Genomic DNA, 14,700 nt, shown 5'->3' on the forward strand with positions numbered 1-14,700 from the left:
GAGTTCAGTGTTGCCTGAGGAGCAGCAATAATTTGGGTGTGTAACAGAGCAATTGAGTTTTTCTGTCAAGCCTCAGGACAGGATTTTCAATGACACTCATCACTGGCAGATACTTCATCCCCCTGATTTTAATGGGATCACATTGAGGGCAAGACTGAGAGTGCATGAGAATTTCACCTTTAAATCTGCAAGAAGGCTCTGTCTGTGGAGAGAGAGAGGCCAAATTACTGCAAGCTGATGAAGCACACTCAAGGAAGGAGACTTTTGTTGTGTTTTCAACCCTTTCTGTCAAAATGGAGGTGTTCAAAACTAACAGAAGATAGTGGCTCTTAGCATGCTGAAAAAAATGCCATCACACTGCAGGCTCCAGCAGGTTTGTGCTGCTCAGAAACAGAGTTCAGGACAGAGCTGTCAGAGGTGTCTGCATGACCCAAACACAAACATTCTGGCCAAATTAAGAAGTGATTGGGTGCAATTTAATAATATATAGGAGGTAAAATAACAGTAATTCTGGAAATGAATCTGGGAGTTGCCCAGAGAAGCTGTGGCTGCCCCTGGATCCCTGGAAGTGTCCAAGGCCAGGCTGGATGGGGTTTGGAGCACCCTGGGCTAGTGGGAGGTGTCCCTGCCCGTGGCAGGGGATGGAATGGGATGACCTTGAAGGTCCTTTCCAATCCAAAGCATTCCATGATTCTGTGATTGACAGCTTTCCCTTGATCCATCACTCGTTTGCTGGAGGAGCCAGAGCTGCTAATTGCAGACAGGCTGGATAAAGTTAATTGTGCTTTCCCTGCCTCCAAAGATTGTCAGCGAGTTGGAGACATCTCATTTCCCTGCCTGCAGCCCTGTCCTTTGTGCTGGTGTATCTGGGCTCCAAGGCTTCTCTCACATAAAGTGAAGTGTTCCTTGTGTCCCCAGTGGGTTGTCCCCATCAGCAGGCCAAGGTCGCTCTCATCAAACTCACCAAGGAGGGGCAGCCACCTCCAGAAGCTCCCTTCCAGCTGATAGATGTAATTAGCCTCCAATTACAGCATCCAAATAAATGGTCCTTGTGCCCAAGGAAGCAAAGGGCACAACTGTGAGAAAACCCTTCATTGGTGCATTAACTGCAGTACCACTTCTTTAAATAAAACCCCTCTCTTTTATTTAGCTTCAGAACTCAAAACTTGGGATTTGCTTTCACTTTTCCCCTTTTTTTGTGTGATTTAGTGGTCAGAAGAAGCATGTGCAGCACATCTTACCCAGCGGGATGGATACCAAGCTGCTACTCAAGGACAGCTGAAAGATCAGCTCTATCAAGAAATTATCCATTACTTTGACAAGGGCAAGGTAAAAAGGGGGAAAAAAAAGTGCAAATGTATTTCATTGCTTTTCTCTCGAACTTATAAATTTAATAGTAAACATAGTTTGCATCCAGTGACCTTCAGGAAGCACTTACAGGTAATGATACCACCAAAAAAACAGTCAAAAGAAATCACTGGTACATTTATAACTGCTGTGTTAAGGGTAAATATATGGGTATGTGGTGCCATGGAGTAAATAATAAAGTGATGCCTGTAATTTGGAGGACTCTTTCTGGCAGTTACAAGAGCTAATGGAATCCTTCAGCTCCCCTTGTTTTGCCTTGTGTACACAAAAATAATTCCCTCAGGGCCTGGATGTCCGTGGTTCATATCATAAATATCCTGGGATGAGGATATTTCATAGCAATTGCATCGTTTAATGCAGCAGGAATTTGCATTTGGCAGTGCTTGGTGTTGGAGAGGAAGGGGGTTAACGTGGGAGACAGGGATGGATCAGTGTTTGGATATTCCAAGCACGAAATTCAAGTACAGAAGCAGGAATCTCTTTGTCAGAACATTTCAGAGAAGTAAACTTGGGGCTTAACAGTGAACTCTGTGGGGTGAACAGGAATGGTGTTTCCTGGTAGGACTAGAATATTATCCAGCCAGCCCATCCTTTCCAGGTGAGTTTTTAGCAGAATCAGATTAAAATCCTAGAATCACTTCGATAGGAAGACTCATTTCTATCATTTTGTTAGAAACTTTGCCTGAAAAGTTAAACTTTATCATTTACCTTAATGCAATCTTTAAAAGTTGTTAGTGAGTGATGCTAAAAGTTGCAGTTCTGGACTGGGGTAGAAATTGTAATTCTGGACTGGGCTGAAAGTTGTGAAAATGTAATTCTGGAGTGATGAACAAGTGGCTGTTTGGGGCTGGGGCTGGTGGAGGTGACTTGGGGACAGAACTGGTTCCTGCTGCCCAAAAAGCTTGTCCTGAGTCAATGAGGAGAATCTCATTTGAATGAGGGTCACAACTGATTTAAAAGCTTATTTTAATCTTACATTCCTGTCTGGAAGGAAAACCAGAAGTTGCCTGTTTTTATTTTGTTGCTTTATGGGCTTCCCATTAGTCCTTTAGGGTATCCAGGCACTGGGAATTGTTCTGCTGAGCACCAGTTCTCTGCAGAACTCAAATCCCAGGACTCCTGTGTGATTTTTGTGTGTGTGTGTGAGGAGATGATTAATTTCCAAAGTTCTCTTTTCTGCTTACAGACATTCCTTCTCTCATTTTCTGGTCACTCAAGCTGGTGATAATTTTTCATATTGCTCCGTGAAAAGGGAAATAAAAAATCAATATACACTGGGAATATTCATTTTAGGTGAATTTGCAAATGTCAGGAAGCTCCAAGTGGAGGTTTCCAGTGTAGATTGAAGGTAATCCTCTCATTTGGGATGTTCTGACATTAAGTTAAATCAGCTTCTTGCATGTCCTTGTGCAGTTTGCAAACGTAGCCCAGCAGCTGCTTTAACTCCCTGGTCAGTAACACCTGAAACAGCCTTTGCTGTGCATTTTTGGGACACTGAACCCCTGCACAAACCAATTCCTCTTTTTTGTGCCATGACCACCCAGCTGGCTCCCTGCCTGGCAGTTCACTCCAGCTTGATCCCACTTGTTTGATTTCCCTTCCCATAAAGTCAACAAGAGGTGCCAAAAGAAGATCCCCACCCCCTGGGCAGCTGCAGAGCCACTTCCAGGCTTTTACAGAAGCTCAGGAGTTTTGTCTTAAAGTTGTGAGCCTGTGCCTCTCCCCCAGCAACCTGCCTGATGGGAAACTGGATTTGGGAAGGGAGGGACATGTGGGGGTCAGAAACATTATGTAGAAGAAATGGAGGAGAGGGATTTCCTAAAACTGGGTTTAAAACATTGGCTTTTTGCTTTTTAAAGGCTGGTGTAGTTCACCCTCTCAAAAATCATGATCCCTTTCTCTTGGCAGAGTAATTTCCCAGGGGAAGGCACGGTGCACTTGTCTATTGAAAACCAACCATGAGGCTTATCCCTTAAATAGTGGCATTCATGGGGAGGTGAATTTAGATTTCATCCTCCATACACAGGCTGGAATGGAGTGAACATCTCACTTCTGGCCCAGAAGTGCCTGAGAGATTTGTAAGTAAAAGGGAGAGTGGACTTGCCCTGCAGGCAGGAGTGTGGCACCTCATGTGGGCTGAGGACAAAATGCTGGCCCTCACCATGAGTATCCCTGGTACTTGTAGGTCAAGATCCATTTAAGATCCCTCATTTTGATTTCTATTTTTAATCTGCTGTTCTCAGGAAGTTTGCTTTTTTTACCAGTATTTGACTTTTGGTCCTTAAACCAACCTTTTATAAAGCTGAGGTACAACTTTCACCTTTAGTGAAGGAGCATTTTTGAGAAACACCTTTTGCATTTTGCAGTTGTTCTACTTTATGGATTTGATTCCTGGCTAGTTGTGCTCTTCATTCCTTTTCTAAGCTCCTTCTTTCCAAGAGGAAAGTTGTTTCCCTGGTATGGGCATCCTTTTCTCTCCTAGATTATTCTTCCTCACTGCTCTGCACTTTCCAGTCTCCTCTCCATCTCTCTTGGCTTTTGCCCTTCAAATCCTTATCCTCAGGCTTATCCCAGCAGTCTGACCCATCCTTTGAACTGCTCTCAAGTATTTGCTCTCTCTGTGTTTTCCTGAAGCTTTGTGATTTCCAACAAAGCCCTTAATCCAGGGACTTCACTGGAAGCTGTTGGGTTGGAATATCCCAAGGCAAGAAGGGAAAACAGTGACGGGAGTAATGGGATGAGGGAAGAGGTGACATTTTTCCTGTGGGAAGCAGTTGAGGGAAGTCAGTGCTGATGAGCTCCTGAAGCCAAGGAATGCTCCTTGGCAAAGGTAAGGTGCTGTTTTAAACCAGGTTTGTGTGGTCTCTGGAGCCACGAGGGAAGCAGCAGCTTCCTGCCCTGTTCCTATTCCTGCCCAGGGAGATGTGGGAACACCAACAGGCTCAGGTTTGCTGGGGATGCTGCTGCCCATAAATCAGGACGGTCTTCCCTCTGCTCTCCATAAACTGAAAGTGTTGGTCCCAAGGAGAAAAAAGGAAATAAATGCACACTGCTCATTTATTTCTGCTCCTCCTCTTTCCCCTCCTCTTCCAGAAAAAAGCTTTTACTGCTTTACAGCAGCCACAGAACAGAAAATATCTGAAATTACACAGCAAATGCCATGCTTTGGCTTAAAAGGCCTTTTTTTCTGGCTCATGGATGACATCAAATGGCTTTTTTTCTTCCATCTTAACAAGAGAGTGGTGAAATTCACCTGTCTGCCAAAAATCTGTGTGAGGCTCGTGGCCAGCTCAGCCCTGGAGTGTGTCCTGAGAGCTGGGAAGGACAGAGAGTCTTCGGAGAGGGAGGATACAGAGTCTGACCGTGTTCCAAAGGAATATATTTATTTGTTTAAAGGCTTTCCAACCTGGCTCTATCTTGGATGCAGGGCTACGAATAGAGAAGTGCTGAGTTTCAGCATTTTATTTCAGATACTAAGCCTTCATGTTGGTTAATTACCACTACCTGAAATTTAACCAGCTTAGAAAGTCCCTCACACGTCAGAATATGGCACCAGAATATTCTTACCCCAGACTATTTCATTGCTCCTGACCATTAACTCTGCAGGAGCTCAGAAATACCCTGAGATCCTCCTTTGCTGCTATTAACCTCAAAAACTAAATTGATGCTGTAGCTCTTTCTGGCCAACAAGCAATCCAGCTTGAAAAATAAATTAAATTGCTGGGTGTTCCCTAAAAAAGATCTCCTGCATCTCCAAAATCTTGTCGGTAACAATTTGCATCCCATGTCTACACAACCAAATTTAGGCTCTGCACGTTTTTCCTACACCTAGAGTCTAAAAGAAGCATTTTCCTTCCAGTATCAGCAGCCTCTCTCCCTGGTACCCTCTCCAGATAAATTGTTTCTCCCATTAATGAGTTGTACCTCATACAAATCCTATGTAGTAGCTCCCTGTAGGACTCATTTCTCCAGAAGACTTGCCGTGTCCTGGGCAAAGCTGGGAAAGCTTCCAAGGCAGGAAATCTGCGAGGCAGCAGATTGGGAGTTAGTGACCTTCAAGAATATAGATTTCATTTATCAGGATCCTGGGCCACAGCCGTGCTGTCCTCACCTGAATAAATTGGCTCCGGAGCAAAGAGCTGAATTTTTCAGAGGGTTGTGCAGGGATGTGAGGCACACAGCCCCTGTTTCTCTAAGGATGGCAGAAAAATCTCCAGCTTTGGGTTGGTTTTCTGTGATCTTGGAGGTGTCAGGGTGCAGCTGCACAAGGGAAAAGTCAGGTTCAGGAAACAGCCTCAAGTTGCTCCAGAGGAGGTTTTGGTTGGATATTAGGAAGTGTTTCTTCATGGAAAGGGTTGGCAGGCAGAGGATCAGGCTGCCCAGGGCAGTGGTGCAGTCCCCTTCTCTGGAATTGTTCAAAAAATGTGTGGATGTGGCACTCGAGGTTAAGATTTAGTGTTTAAGGTGATGGTTGATGATCTTAGAAGTCTTTTCCAGCTTTAGTGATTCTCTGGACTCCTGGACCTATGGAGTTCAGGGCACTCTCCACTGGAGAAATTGAGTTCCATAATCCAGCTTCTCATTGTTCCTCTGAAGGATGAACAGGACAGTTGGGATTTCCAAACAGAGATGTTGGAGCAGAGTGAGATTTTTAAGAGGCAGTAGAAAAAGAAAGTGGGTGCTCTTCCCTGAGACAGAGCTCTTGGCTGGAGAGGGACCAAGTTAGAGACTGGCAAAAATGGAAAGAATCTTTTCCCCTTTATCCCTCTTTTATCATGCATTTGCAGTACAGTAGAAAAAGTACCTGAAAGTGTTCCATTAAAAATAATGTGACAAAATGTCAGCAGGGTAACTTGAAAACTGACTTTTAAAGAAGCTTTAAAGGAATTCCAGTAATTTAAGCCAGAAACAAATGTTCTTAATATCTGAAGCTGCTCTGCTGATAGAATTGGGATTGTTCAACCTGGAGAAAGATCCAGAGAGATCTTAGAGCCCCTTCCAGTGCCTAAAGGGGCTCCAGGAAAGCTGGAGAGGGACTGGGGACAAGGAATGGAGGGACAGGACACAGGGAATGGCTTCCCACTGCCAGAGGGCAGGGATGGATGGGATATTGGGAAGGAATTGTTCCCTGGGAGGGTGGGCAGGCCCTGGCACAGGGTGCCCAGAGCAGCTGGGGCTGCCCCTGGATCCCTGGCAGTGCCCAAGGCCAGGCTGGACATTGGGGCTGGGAGCAGCCTGGGACAGTGGGAGGTGTCCCTGCCCATGGCAGGGGTGGCACTGGCTGGGCTTTAAGGTTCCTTCCAGCCCAAACCATTCTGGGATTCCCTGATTCCATGGTCTGGTTTTCTCCTGTTCATCTCCACTTCCTTGCTAAGAAGCACGCAAGGATTATGTGATGACTGGGTGTGTGTTGTACATGAACTAAATCCGGATCACATTTAATTTGAGGATTCATTTTTCAGGCTCTGGAACATTTACAGAATCCATTATTAATATTAATATTCAGTAACATGTAAAGGCTTTGTTCAGGCTAGAGGAGGTGCAGTGGAAGCAGCCTCTGCTCCCATGTGTTTATGGTGTCGACAGACAAGGGTGGGAAGGTGAAAAAAAAAAATCAAAGGAGATTTAATTCTGCTGAAGTTGTTCTTTAATCAGTGGCAGTGCTGTGCTACCTACAGGCAGTGATGTGTAGGCAGAGTGTGTCTGCTTTTAGAATCACTGAATGGCTTGGCTTGGAAAGGACCTTTAAAGGTCACCTGGTCCCACCCTCTGTCACAAGCAAGGGCATCTATCATAGACCAGGTTCCTCCAAGCCTGACCTTGGACACTGCCAGGGATCCAGGGGCAGCCCCAGCTGCTCTGGGCACCCTGTGCCAGGGCCTGCCCACCCTCCCAGGGAACAATTCCTGCCCAATATCCCATCTAAATCTCCCCACCTGGTGCTTTGCGTTCCCAGACATGGTTTGGGAACACGTCTGTGCTTATCCAGGAGTCAGTGGGAAGAACCAAGGCAGCTTGTTTACAGTGTTGATGCAAATCAGAAATGATTTAGACTTCCATTTGTTTCCAGTGTCATTTTGAAGAGGGACTGGTTAAATCTGGAACATACAAACAGAGAACAGGACAATGATGGTCACACCGTTGTCTTTGAAATGAAAATATGCAGAAGTTATGGGTGACCGAAGTTCAGAAGAGAATGGCACTCAGAATGAGGGAAGGTTAAATGATTCTGAAAGCTTTCACTTGCTGACTTAACAAGCAACTGAATATTAGTTCAGTTCCTGGAAACTGATGCTATATTGCCCTTCTGAGTCAAAATTAACTCAACTTACTGTGTGAAAATGTCCTCCTTTTTCTGCAACTGTGCCTTTACTCTTAAATTCATGTTAATTTTGTTTAGAAATAAAAACATGCTCTGTATCATCATGCTAGATTAGATCCATAATATGGATAAAAACATTCAGATCCTTCCATTTGCAAAAATTGCATGGCAGAGCATTCAGGCTGCCTTGTAATTTCCTGCAGACGTGATCCCTCATTACCGTGATTATAATTAGTCCTTCTGATGCGTTTTTCACCTTCAAGGCACTTTACAAACATGAGGCAACTCATGCTCATTCCAGTCCTCTTCCCCAGATAAATAACGTTCTGAACCTTGTTGGAGAAATAAGGAAAATCAAGAGGAGGGGTCGAACACCACGTGGAGCTGCAAGGAAAGGTTAATGAAGAGCCAGGTTCTGCTCCTTGTGAGCATTCATGGCTTTTTTGTCTTAAATTAGGTCACCACTTTGTCCAAACATCATCCCAGCTGGTTTTTGCAGGACTCAGAAGCTCCTTTCCCCTCGCTCAGCCCCACAGTGCAGTTTTTAGCCCTTATTTTGTCTTCACTTCGAGGGCAGAAATCTCTCTCCTTTCTCCCTGCGATCTCCTGTAACTGTTCTTCCCTGTGCAGTTCCTCATCTCCTGCACCATCAGCAGCTCCCTGCCTGTCCAGGCTGCTGCTCTCCAGCCATTCCTGCTCAGTTTGCCAATCTTCCAGTCCATCTCTCCGCTTGAAAATTGGCTCCTGGTTTCCAAAGAGGAGCAGGGATGAAAAGTGAACCAGTGTGATCCATCTTGCTTTTGTGGCGTTGGCATGTTCCACTTGCTGAGGATTCATCCTTAATGTTTTATTCTTATTTTTTAAACCAGCATCTAGAACCAGGAATTTCTCTAAAAGCCTTTTTTTTCCCAAGTTTTCCTGATATACTGAGAGATGCAATTTCAACTTGCAGATCAAAAGACAAATGGAATTCACCTGACATTGATTTTGGGGCTTTGAGTGTGGAATGTCATTTGTGTGGTTTGGGGAGCTTCTGGTTTTTGGGGTGTAAAATATCTCTATTTGCACAGTGCTTTAAAGCAGATGGGATTGGGGGTTTTTTATGGGATGGATGCAGGGATCAGTTGTTGTGAAGGTTTCCTCAGGTCATCATTCCTCTTCTCTCCCCAGCATCCACCTCCCACCATCACTGGAAGTTGTGGTGCTTCATCCCAAACTCCCTGTTCCCAAAGGTGGATGTTTTTGGGGACAAATGGGGAATTCAGTGTTCAGCCCTCCCCCTCAGCCCTCCTTCATCCACCTGCTCTTGACTGCTACATCCCTTCAGGGTTCCACCAGGGCAAGGAACGTGTGGCCTGATGCTGAGAGGAGATTGAGGTGGTGTGGCCAGAGGATTTAAATTTAAGACGAAGGCTCATACAATCTTCATTTCTAACTCATGCTGAATCTCATTTTTATAATAAAGTGAGGTCAGCAATGCCAACCAAATTTCAGCAGCAGAGGCAGATCATCAAGTTTGATCTTAGATAGCCTGGTGTGCTAATTTCAGCATATTTTTGGGTTTGAGTGGTTCTTTATATTTGGAGTAGAAAAAACAAATGAAAAATGCACATTTAAAACCATTCTTGCTGCTCCTCATTAAGATTGTTGCCTTCTGAAGAGCTGAAGGATATTGTTAAATTTCTTTGGGTCACTTGAGACGGCTGCTGAATTTCATGGTTGAGGAACAAGAGGAAGAAGAACCAATGGAAATATAATGAGTATTTGTTCAAAGCAATATCTGCAAATTGCCTGTCCTGTCTAATACAGATTATAGATATTAGAGGGAGAGAGAGGTGATTATGAAATATAATCAATCACCAGCCTTGCTTCAAAGCCTTAGGTCCTGGGTTTCTTTGTGGACAGGCTGTGTTTGCACATTACTGGATGGGCTGGCAGGAATCATTTTACTTCTGAAGCTCTTTGATCATCTGACTTGATTTGCATCCAGTAAATTTGCATCCTGTGCCAGGGAAGGTCATGGAGCAGATCACCTTGAGTGCCATCAAGCCAAGAAGGCCGGTGGCACCTGGGTTGTGTTAAAAATGGTGTGGTAGCAGGACCAGGGCAGGGATTGTCCCTCTGTACTGGCACTGCTGAGGCACCTCCAGCCCCTTTTAGGTTTTGGGCCACTCAATGATAAAAAAAGACACTGAGGGGCTGGAGCGTGTCCAGGGTAGGGAACAGAGCTGGGAAGGGGCTGGAGAATTCCTGAGGGAGCTGGGAAAGGGGCTCAGGCTGGAGCAAAGGAGGCTCAGGGGGGACCTTGTGGCTCTGCACAAGTCCCTGACAGGAGGGGGCAGCCGGGGGGGTCAGGCTCTGCTGCCAGGGAACAGGGACAGGAGAGAGGGAACGGCCTCAGGCTGGGCCAGGGGAGGCTCAGGGTGGATATTGGGGAAATTCCTTCATGGAAAGGTTTGTCCAGCCCTGGCACAGCTGCAGTGATGGAGTCCCCATCCCTGGAGGGATTTAAAATCCCCATGTGGATGTGGCCCTTGGGGACATGGGGCAATGTGGCCTTGGCAGTGCTGGGAGTTGTTGAACTCGATGAACTTGAAGGGCTTTTCCAGCCTAAACAATTCCATGATTCCATTAATAGAGACATTTATAACCCCAGCACAGCTCTTTGGCACGTCAGATGCTCAGTGTTTTCAGGCATGTGACACAATGCATTTGGCTGCTTTATTCAGATCTATTTGATTCTAATGTTGATGTTTAACCAAGGTATGTAATTCAGCTTCTTTGTTGTTGTTTTGTGATTTTTTTTTTCCAACAGATGTGGGAAGAGGCCATTGCCTTGGGTAAAGAACTTGCAGAACAGTATGAAAATGAAATGTTTGATTATGAACAACTCAGTGAACTGCTGGTAGGTTTTTTTAATGACATAGACACTGCAATAATTTGTTTCAGAGTTGAATTTGTAAGCTTTTAAAATTATATCAAAAATACTATAGCAATGACAGTAAAATGCAGAAACACAAACCCATCTTGGCTTTGCTGGACCAATGTCAATTAACTGGCTACTACTGGAGTGCCTGAAAAACATTGATTTTTTTTTTTTTAGCTGAAAGAAAAACATTCATTTGGGGTATAAAAGGAAATTTTGAATGTAAATATAAATGGGAACATGAAAAAAAAAATCTCCATTCTCTCTCAAGTGTCCTTCCATATTCACGTTTCTTTTTTTAGGTATGAATAATCCCCAAGCATTTGTGTCTACAGTCAGTTATTTTTGCCCTGACGTTACCCATTCATTATCCCTGCACCGTTTTTTTCCTCCTGTTCTCTTCCAAAGACATAAATGACAGCTGTCACTGTCCCTCCTCAGGTCCCAGCCATTCCCACAGGAGTTGGGATGTGATTCCAGTTTGGTTCTGAAAATTCTCACCTTTCCGGTTTTTGCTACATTTTACCTTTGCACTAAGAGTACATTTTCCTGAATTTCTTTGAATTGTTTATCTGGTTTCTTTATCCCAGTGTGTCTGAGCTGGGCATTTCCACAGTGTTGAACTCAGCCCCAGCTCACTCCTCCTGGTGGGGTGGGCACAGAATATTCTTCATTTCAGTATAAAAGGAAAAGGGTAGGATTGTTCCTCAGCGAGAAATGATTGCCATGTGTCAGACAGGATTATTCACCAGCAGGTGGCTGCTCTCCGAGTCCCTCAGTTTTGATTTTTCATCTCCTTTTTGCTTGCATGTGGGAACATGAACAGGTTTTTCACAGAGGCAGCCACTCTTTAATTATCCTGTTGGATCCTTTTAGGGGGAGAAGTTGGAATTTGTAGCCAATGATCACAGAGTGACTGAATGATTTAATGATTTGTGTTGGAAGCTCATCCAGTTCCACCCCCTGCCATGGGCAGGGACACCTTCCACAGACCAGGTTGCTCCAAGCCCTGTCCAACCTGGCCTTGGACCCTTCTCCAAGATGGACTTTCTCCCCCTTCTAATAAGGGAGACCACAACTTCCAATCCTCACATCAGACAATTGACTTTATCTGCTCTTTATTCATCAGCCAGGAGATGAGATGTCACAGAATTAGTCCTGGGGTGCACTTCTCTCACAAGACAGAGATCAAAATTCACATTCCTATATGAGTCAGGTCTCACATAAGCCATCAGCTTTTCTTATTGCTGCTGCTGAACAGCTCTTTTTTTTTTCCACAAAATAAAATTTACAAGTTTTTTGTTCTTTCTGTTCTCCCTCTTGTCTCCTTTCTTCAAGCAATTTTCAATATTAGCCTCTAAGACAATTCACAAATGACAAAATAGTTTTGCTCCAGATGAGCTGAGAAATATTCGGCAGATCTGGGTCTTTGTAGTCTTGGTGCCTTTTACTGTTATCTGTCACGTGGGAGCAGCACTAAACCTCACCCCAGATCAAAAGTCATTCTCTTTGCAGAAATAATAGACTAAAAATAAGTTAATGAACAGATCTTCTGAAGCTGCTCATTTGCTATTATTTCATCATTAGAGATAAAGAACTCAGCATCAAAAGCAGATGGCGTCTGACATGCGTATGTTTTTTCCAAAATTTACATTTTCCTGCAGTTCTCAACTGCCTGCTTTCCATATGCAAATTCATGGTTGGAAATATGGAAGAGAAGCAGTAGAAAAATGTAATGAGATGTAACAGCCCAAAACTGACAAGTCAGCACCACTGGGATGAGCTGTGTGTGGCTTCATCCTTCCGGTGTCACAACTGGAATTTCAAGATTGCCTTGCAAATTCCAGACCTTCATTGCAAGTGAAATATTGGCTATGGAGCAGTGAGGTTCACCATGATGAGGTCCATCAAAATGGAGATATTGGATATGGAGCAGTGAGGTTCACCATGATGAGGTCCATCAAAATGGAGATATTGGATGTGGAGCAGTGAGGTTCACCATGATGAGGTCCATCAAAATGGAAATACTGGATATGGAGCAGTGAGGTTCACCATGATGAGGTCCATCAAAATGGAAATATTGGATATGGAGCAGTGAGTTTCACCATGATGAGGTCCATCAAAATGGAAATATTGGCTATGGAGCAGTGAGGTTCACCATGATGAGGTCCATCAAAATTGAGATATTCCTTAGGGAACAGTCAGATTCACCATGATGAGTAGAAAAATGGCTGCAGAGTCTGGTATTTCCAAATATTGCCATGAACCTGATAGAAAGATGAAGAAAAAGAGGGGAACAAAACATTTTTAAATTAGAGATGCACGTGGGACCTTAAACATGAGGAGTCTTCTAAAAGCTCAGGTCATGAAAATGCCTCCTGTTTATTTTGCAGAGAAAACAGGCCCAGTTCTATGAAAACATTGTGAAAGTGATACGACCGAAGCCAGACTATTTTGCTGTTGGATACTATGGCCAGGGATTCCCAACATTCATAAGGGTAAGTGGCCACCTATTTCCACAGAGGTTTCCTGCTTTGGAAATTTCCCTTGGCTTGGAGAAACCTGCATGACCCTGACAGGTGTTTTGTAGGTGTATGAAACAAACACTGATTTTTCCTTTCGGGTTTCTAAGATGGAATAGTTGCATTTTAGTAGAAAAACTTTCTCTTCAAATATATCCACTGCTTTATATTTCTTCAGGGTATCACTAGAAATGAAGATAAATGGCCCAATCCATCACTCAGGGTCATAACCATCTGAAATGGTGACATTTTTGCCTGACAGGTTAATATATATTTATATATATATTATATATATATATATATGAGCATGGTAGAGGTGCCTTTTGTATGTGTCCATGGTTTCAGGTGAGTGTCCTTCCCAGCACAGTCACTAAAATGAAGCTGACTATCAAAAGTGTGTGTGATACCTTTAATAGCAATTTTTATCATTGATTTGCTTGTGTCATGTGCCAAGTTAAGACATGTGTCACTTGATTGGTGCCAGGATTGTAGCTTTAGTGACATTTGAGGGGGTTTTCCCTCTAATATTAGGATTTTTACGGGTTGAATAGTGAGGCTATAACACGTCTGAATTGCATCTGTGTTATGATTATCTGGCACTTAGGTGGTGACACAGAAATAACCCATCATTATTTAGTTAACTTCCCTGGGCATCCTGTGCCAGTGACTCCCCCCCCTCACAGGAATGAATTCCTTCCCAATATTCCATCTAACCCTGCCCTCTGAAAACCAGGCTGTTGAGTGCCCTGCTGATGGAGAAAATCCTCACTTTTCCTTCTATTCCAACATTCCCTGTGAATTACAAGTGGATATACATAAATTACAGTCATACAGAGGCCTCTTAAACATCTATGATTACCTTTTTTTTCCTCCAATAGAGAGTTTTCTTCCCTCTGCTGAGCATTTCAAAAGGCACCATTGCAGAGTTAAACCCAACTGGGCAAATCTGAACTACTCCAGGTTCCTACCCCCAGTCAAAACACCCTTTTTTAACAAGTGCTGTGTAATTTTTTCACCAAGAATTCATTTGGAGATGAGTAATGAGGTTAAGCATATTCAGATGCAAATGTTATCCAAACTTGCTTTAATATGTTTGATCAGTTAAAAATATGCAAGTTGTCTTTTACATTTTCCTTTAGAATTTAATGAACTGAGCATATAAATGGACTGGATAAAATCTATCTTCATTTTCTTTATTGGCAAAGAAGAAACCAATGCTTACAAATACAATGTACCTAATTTTAAAGTCATAAAAAGTTTAAAGTTTATAATGGCAAAAATCTAATACATTAATGTGAAGTCTTTTTATAAGAGTCAGTATTTTTGGATATTCCTCCTCAAATTGGCATTGTTTTATGTTTCTGTTTTTCTCTGTTATTCTTGTTTACTCACCTAAGTGCCTTTGAATTAATGTTTATGTATAAAAAGCCTAATGCAGTTTATTTATTGACATCCATCATTAGCTGTGGAAGGGGGAGAAGACATCTTGGATTTGGTAATAATTTCTCTTAATATATTTTCAATGGCCACCAATGTTACAGATCCTTGAAATCACATGTTGA

At 43.4% G+C, this 14,700-nt stretch overlaps 1 protein-coding gene across 5 annotated transcripts in view; it reads left to right on the plus strand.

Annotated features, from left to right (window-relative positions):
• Positions 1-14,700, plus strand: part of DOCK1 (dedicator of cytokinesis 1) — a 265,954-nt gene that overhangs the window by 213,336 nt on the left and 37,918 nt on the right. For all 5 annotated transcript variants that reach the window (XM_069020260.1, XM_069020261.1, XM_069020263.1 and 2 more), the window contains 3 exons: positions 1,210-1,329; positions 10,506-10,595; positions 13,010-13,114. In XM_069020260.1, coding sequence (XP_068876361.1) covers positions 1,210-1,329; positions 10,506-10,595; positions 13,010-13,114 — 315 coding nt within the window. The remainder of the gene's footprint in view (positions 1-1,209; positions 1,330-10,505; positions 10,596-13,009; positions 13,115-14,700) is intronic.

Source organism: Aphelocoma coerulescens, chromosome 6 (assembly GCF_041296385.1).
Source record: "Aphelocoma coerulescens isolate FSJ_1873_10779 chromosome 6, UR_Acoe_1.0, whole genome shotgun sequence".
In the NCBI taxonomy this organism is placed as follows: Eukaryota; Metazoa; Chordata; class Aves; order Passeriformes; family Corvidae; genus Aphelocoma; species Aphelocoma coerulescens.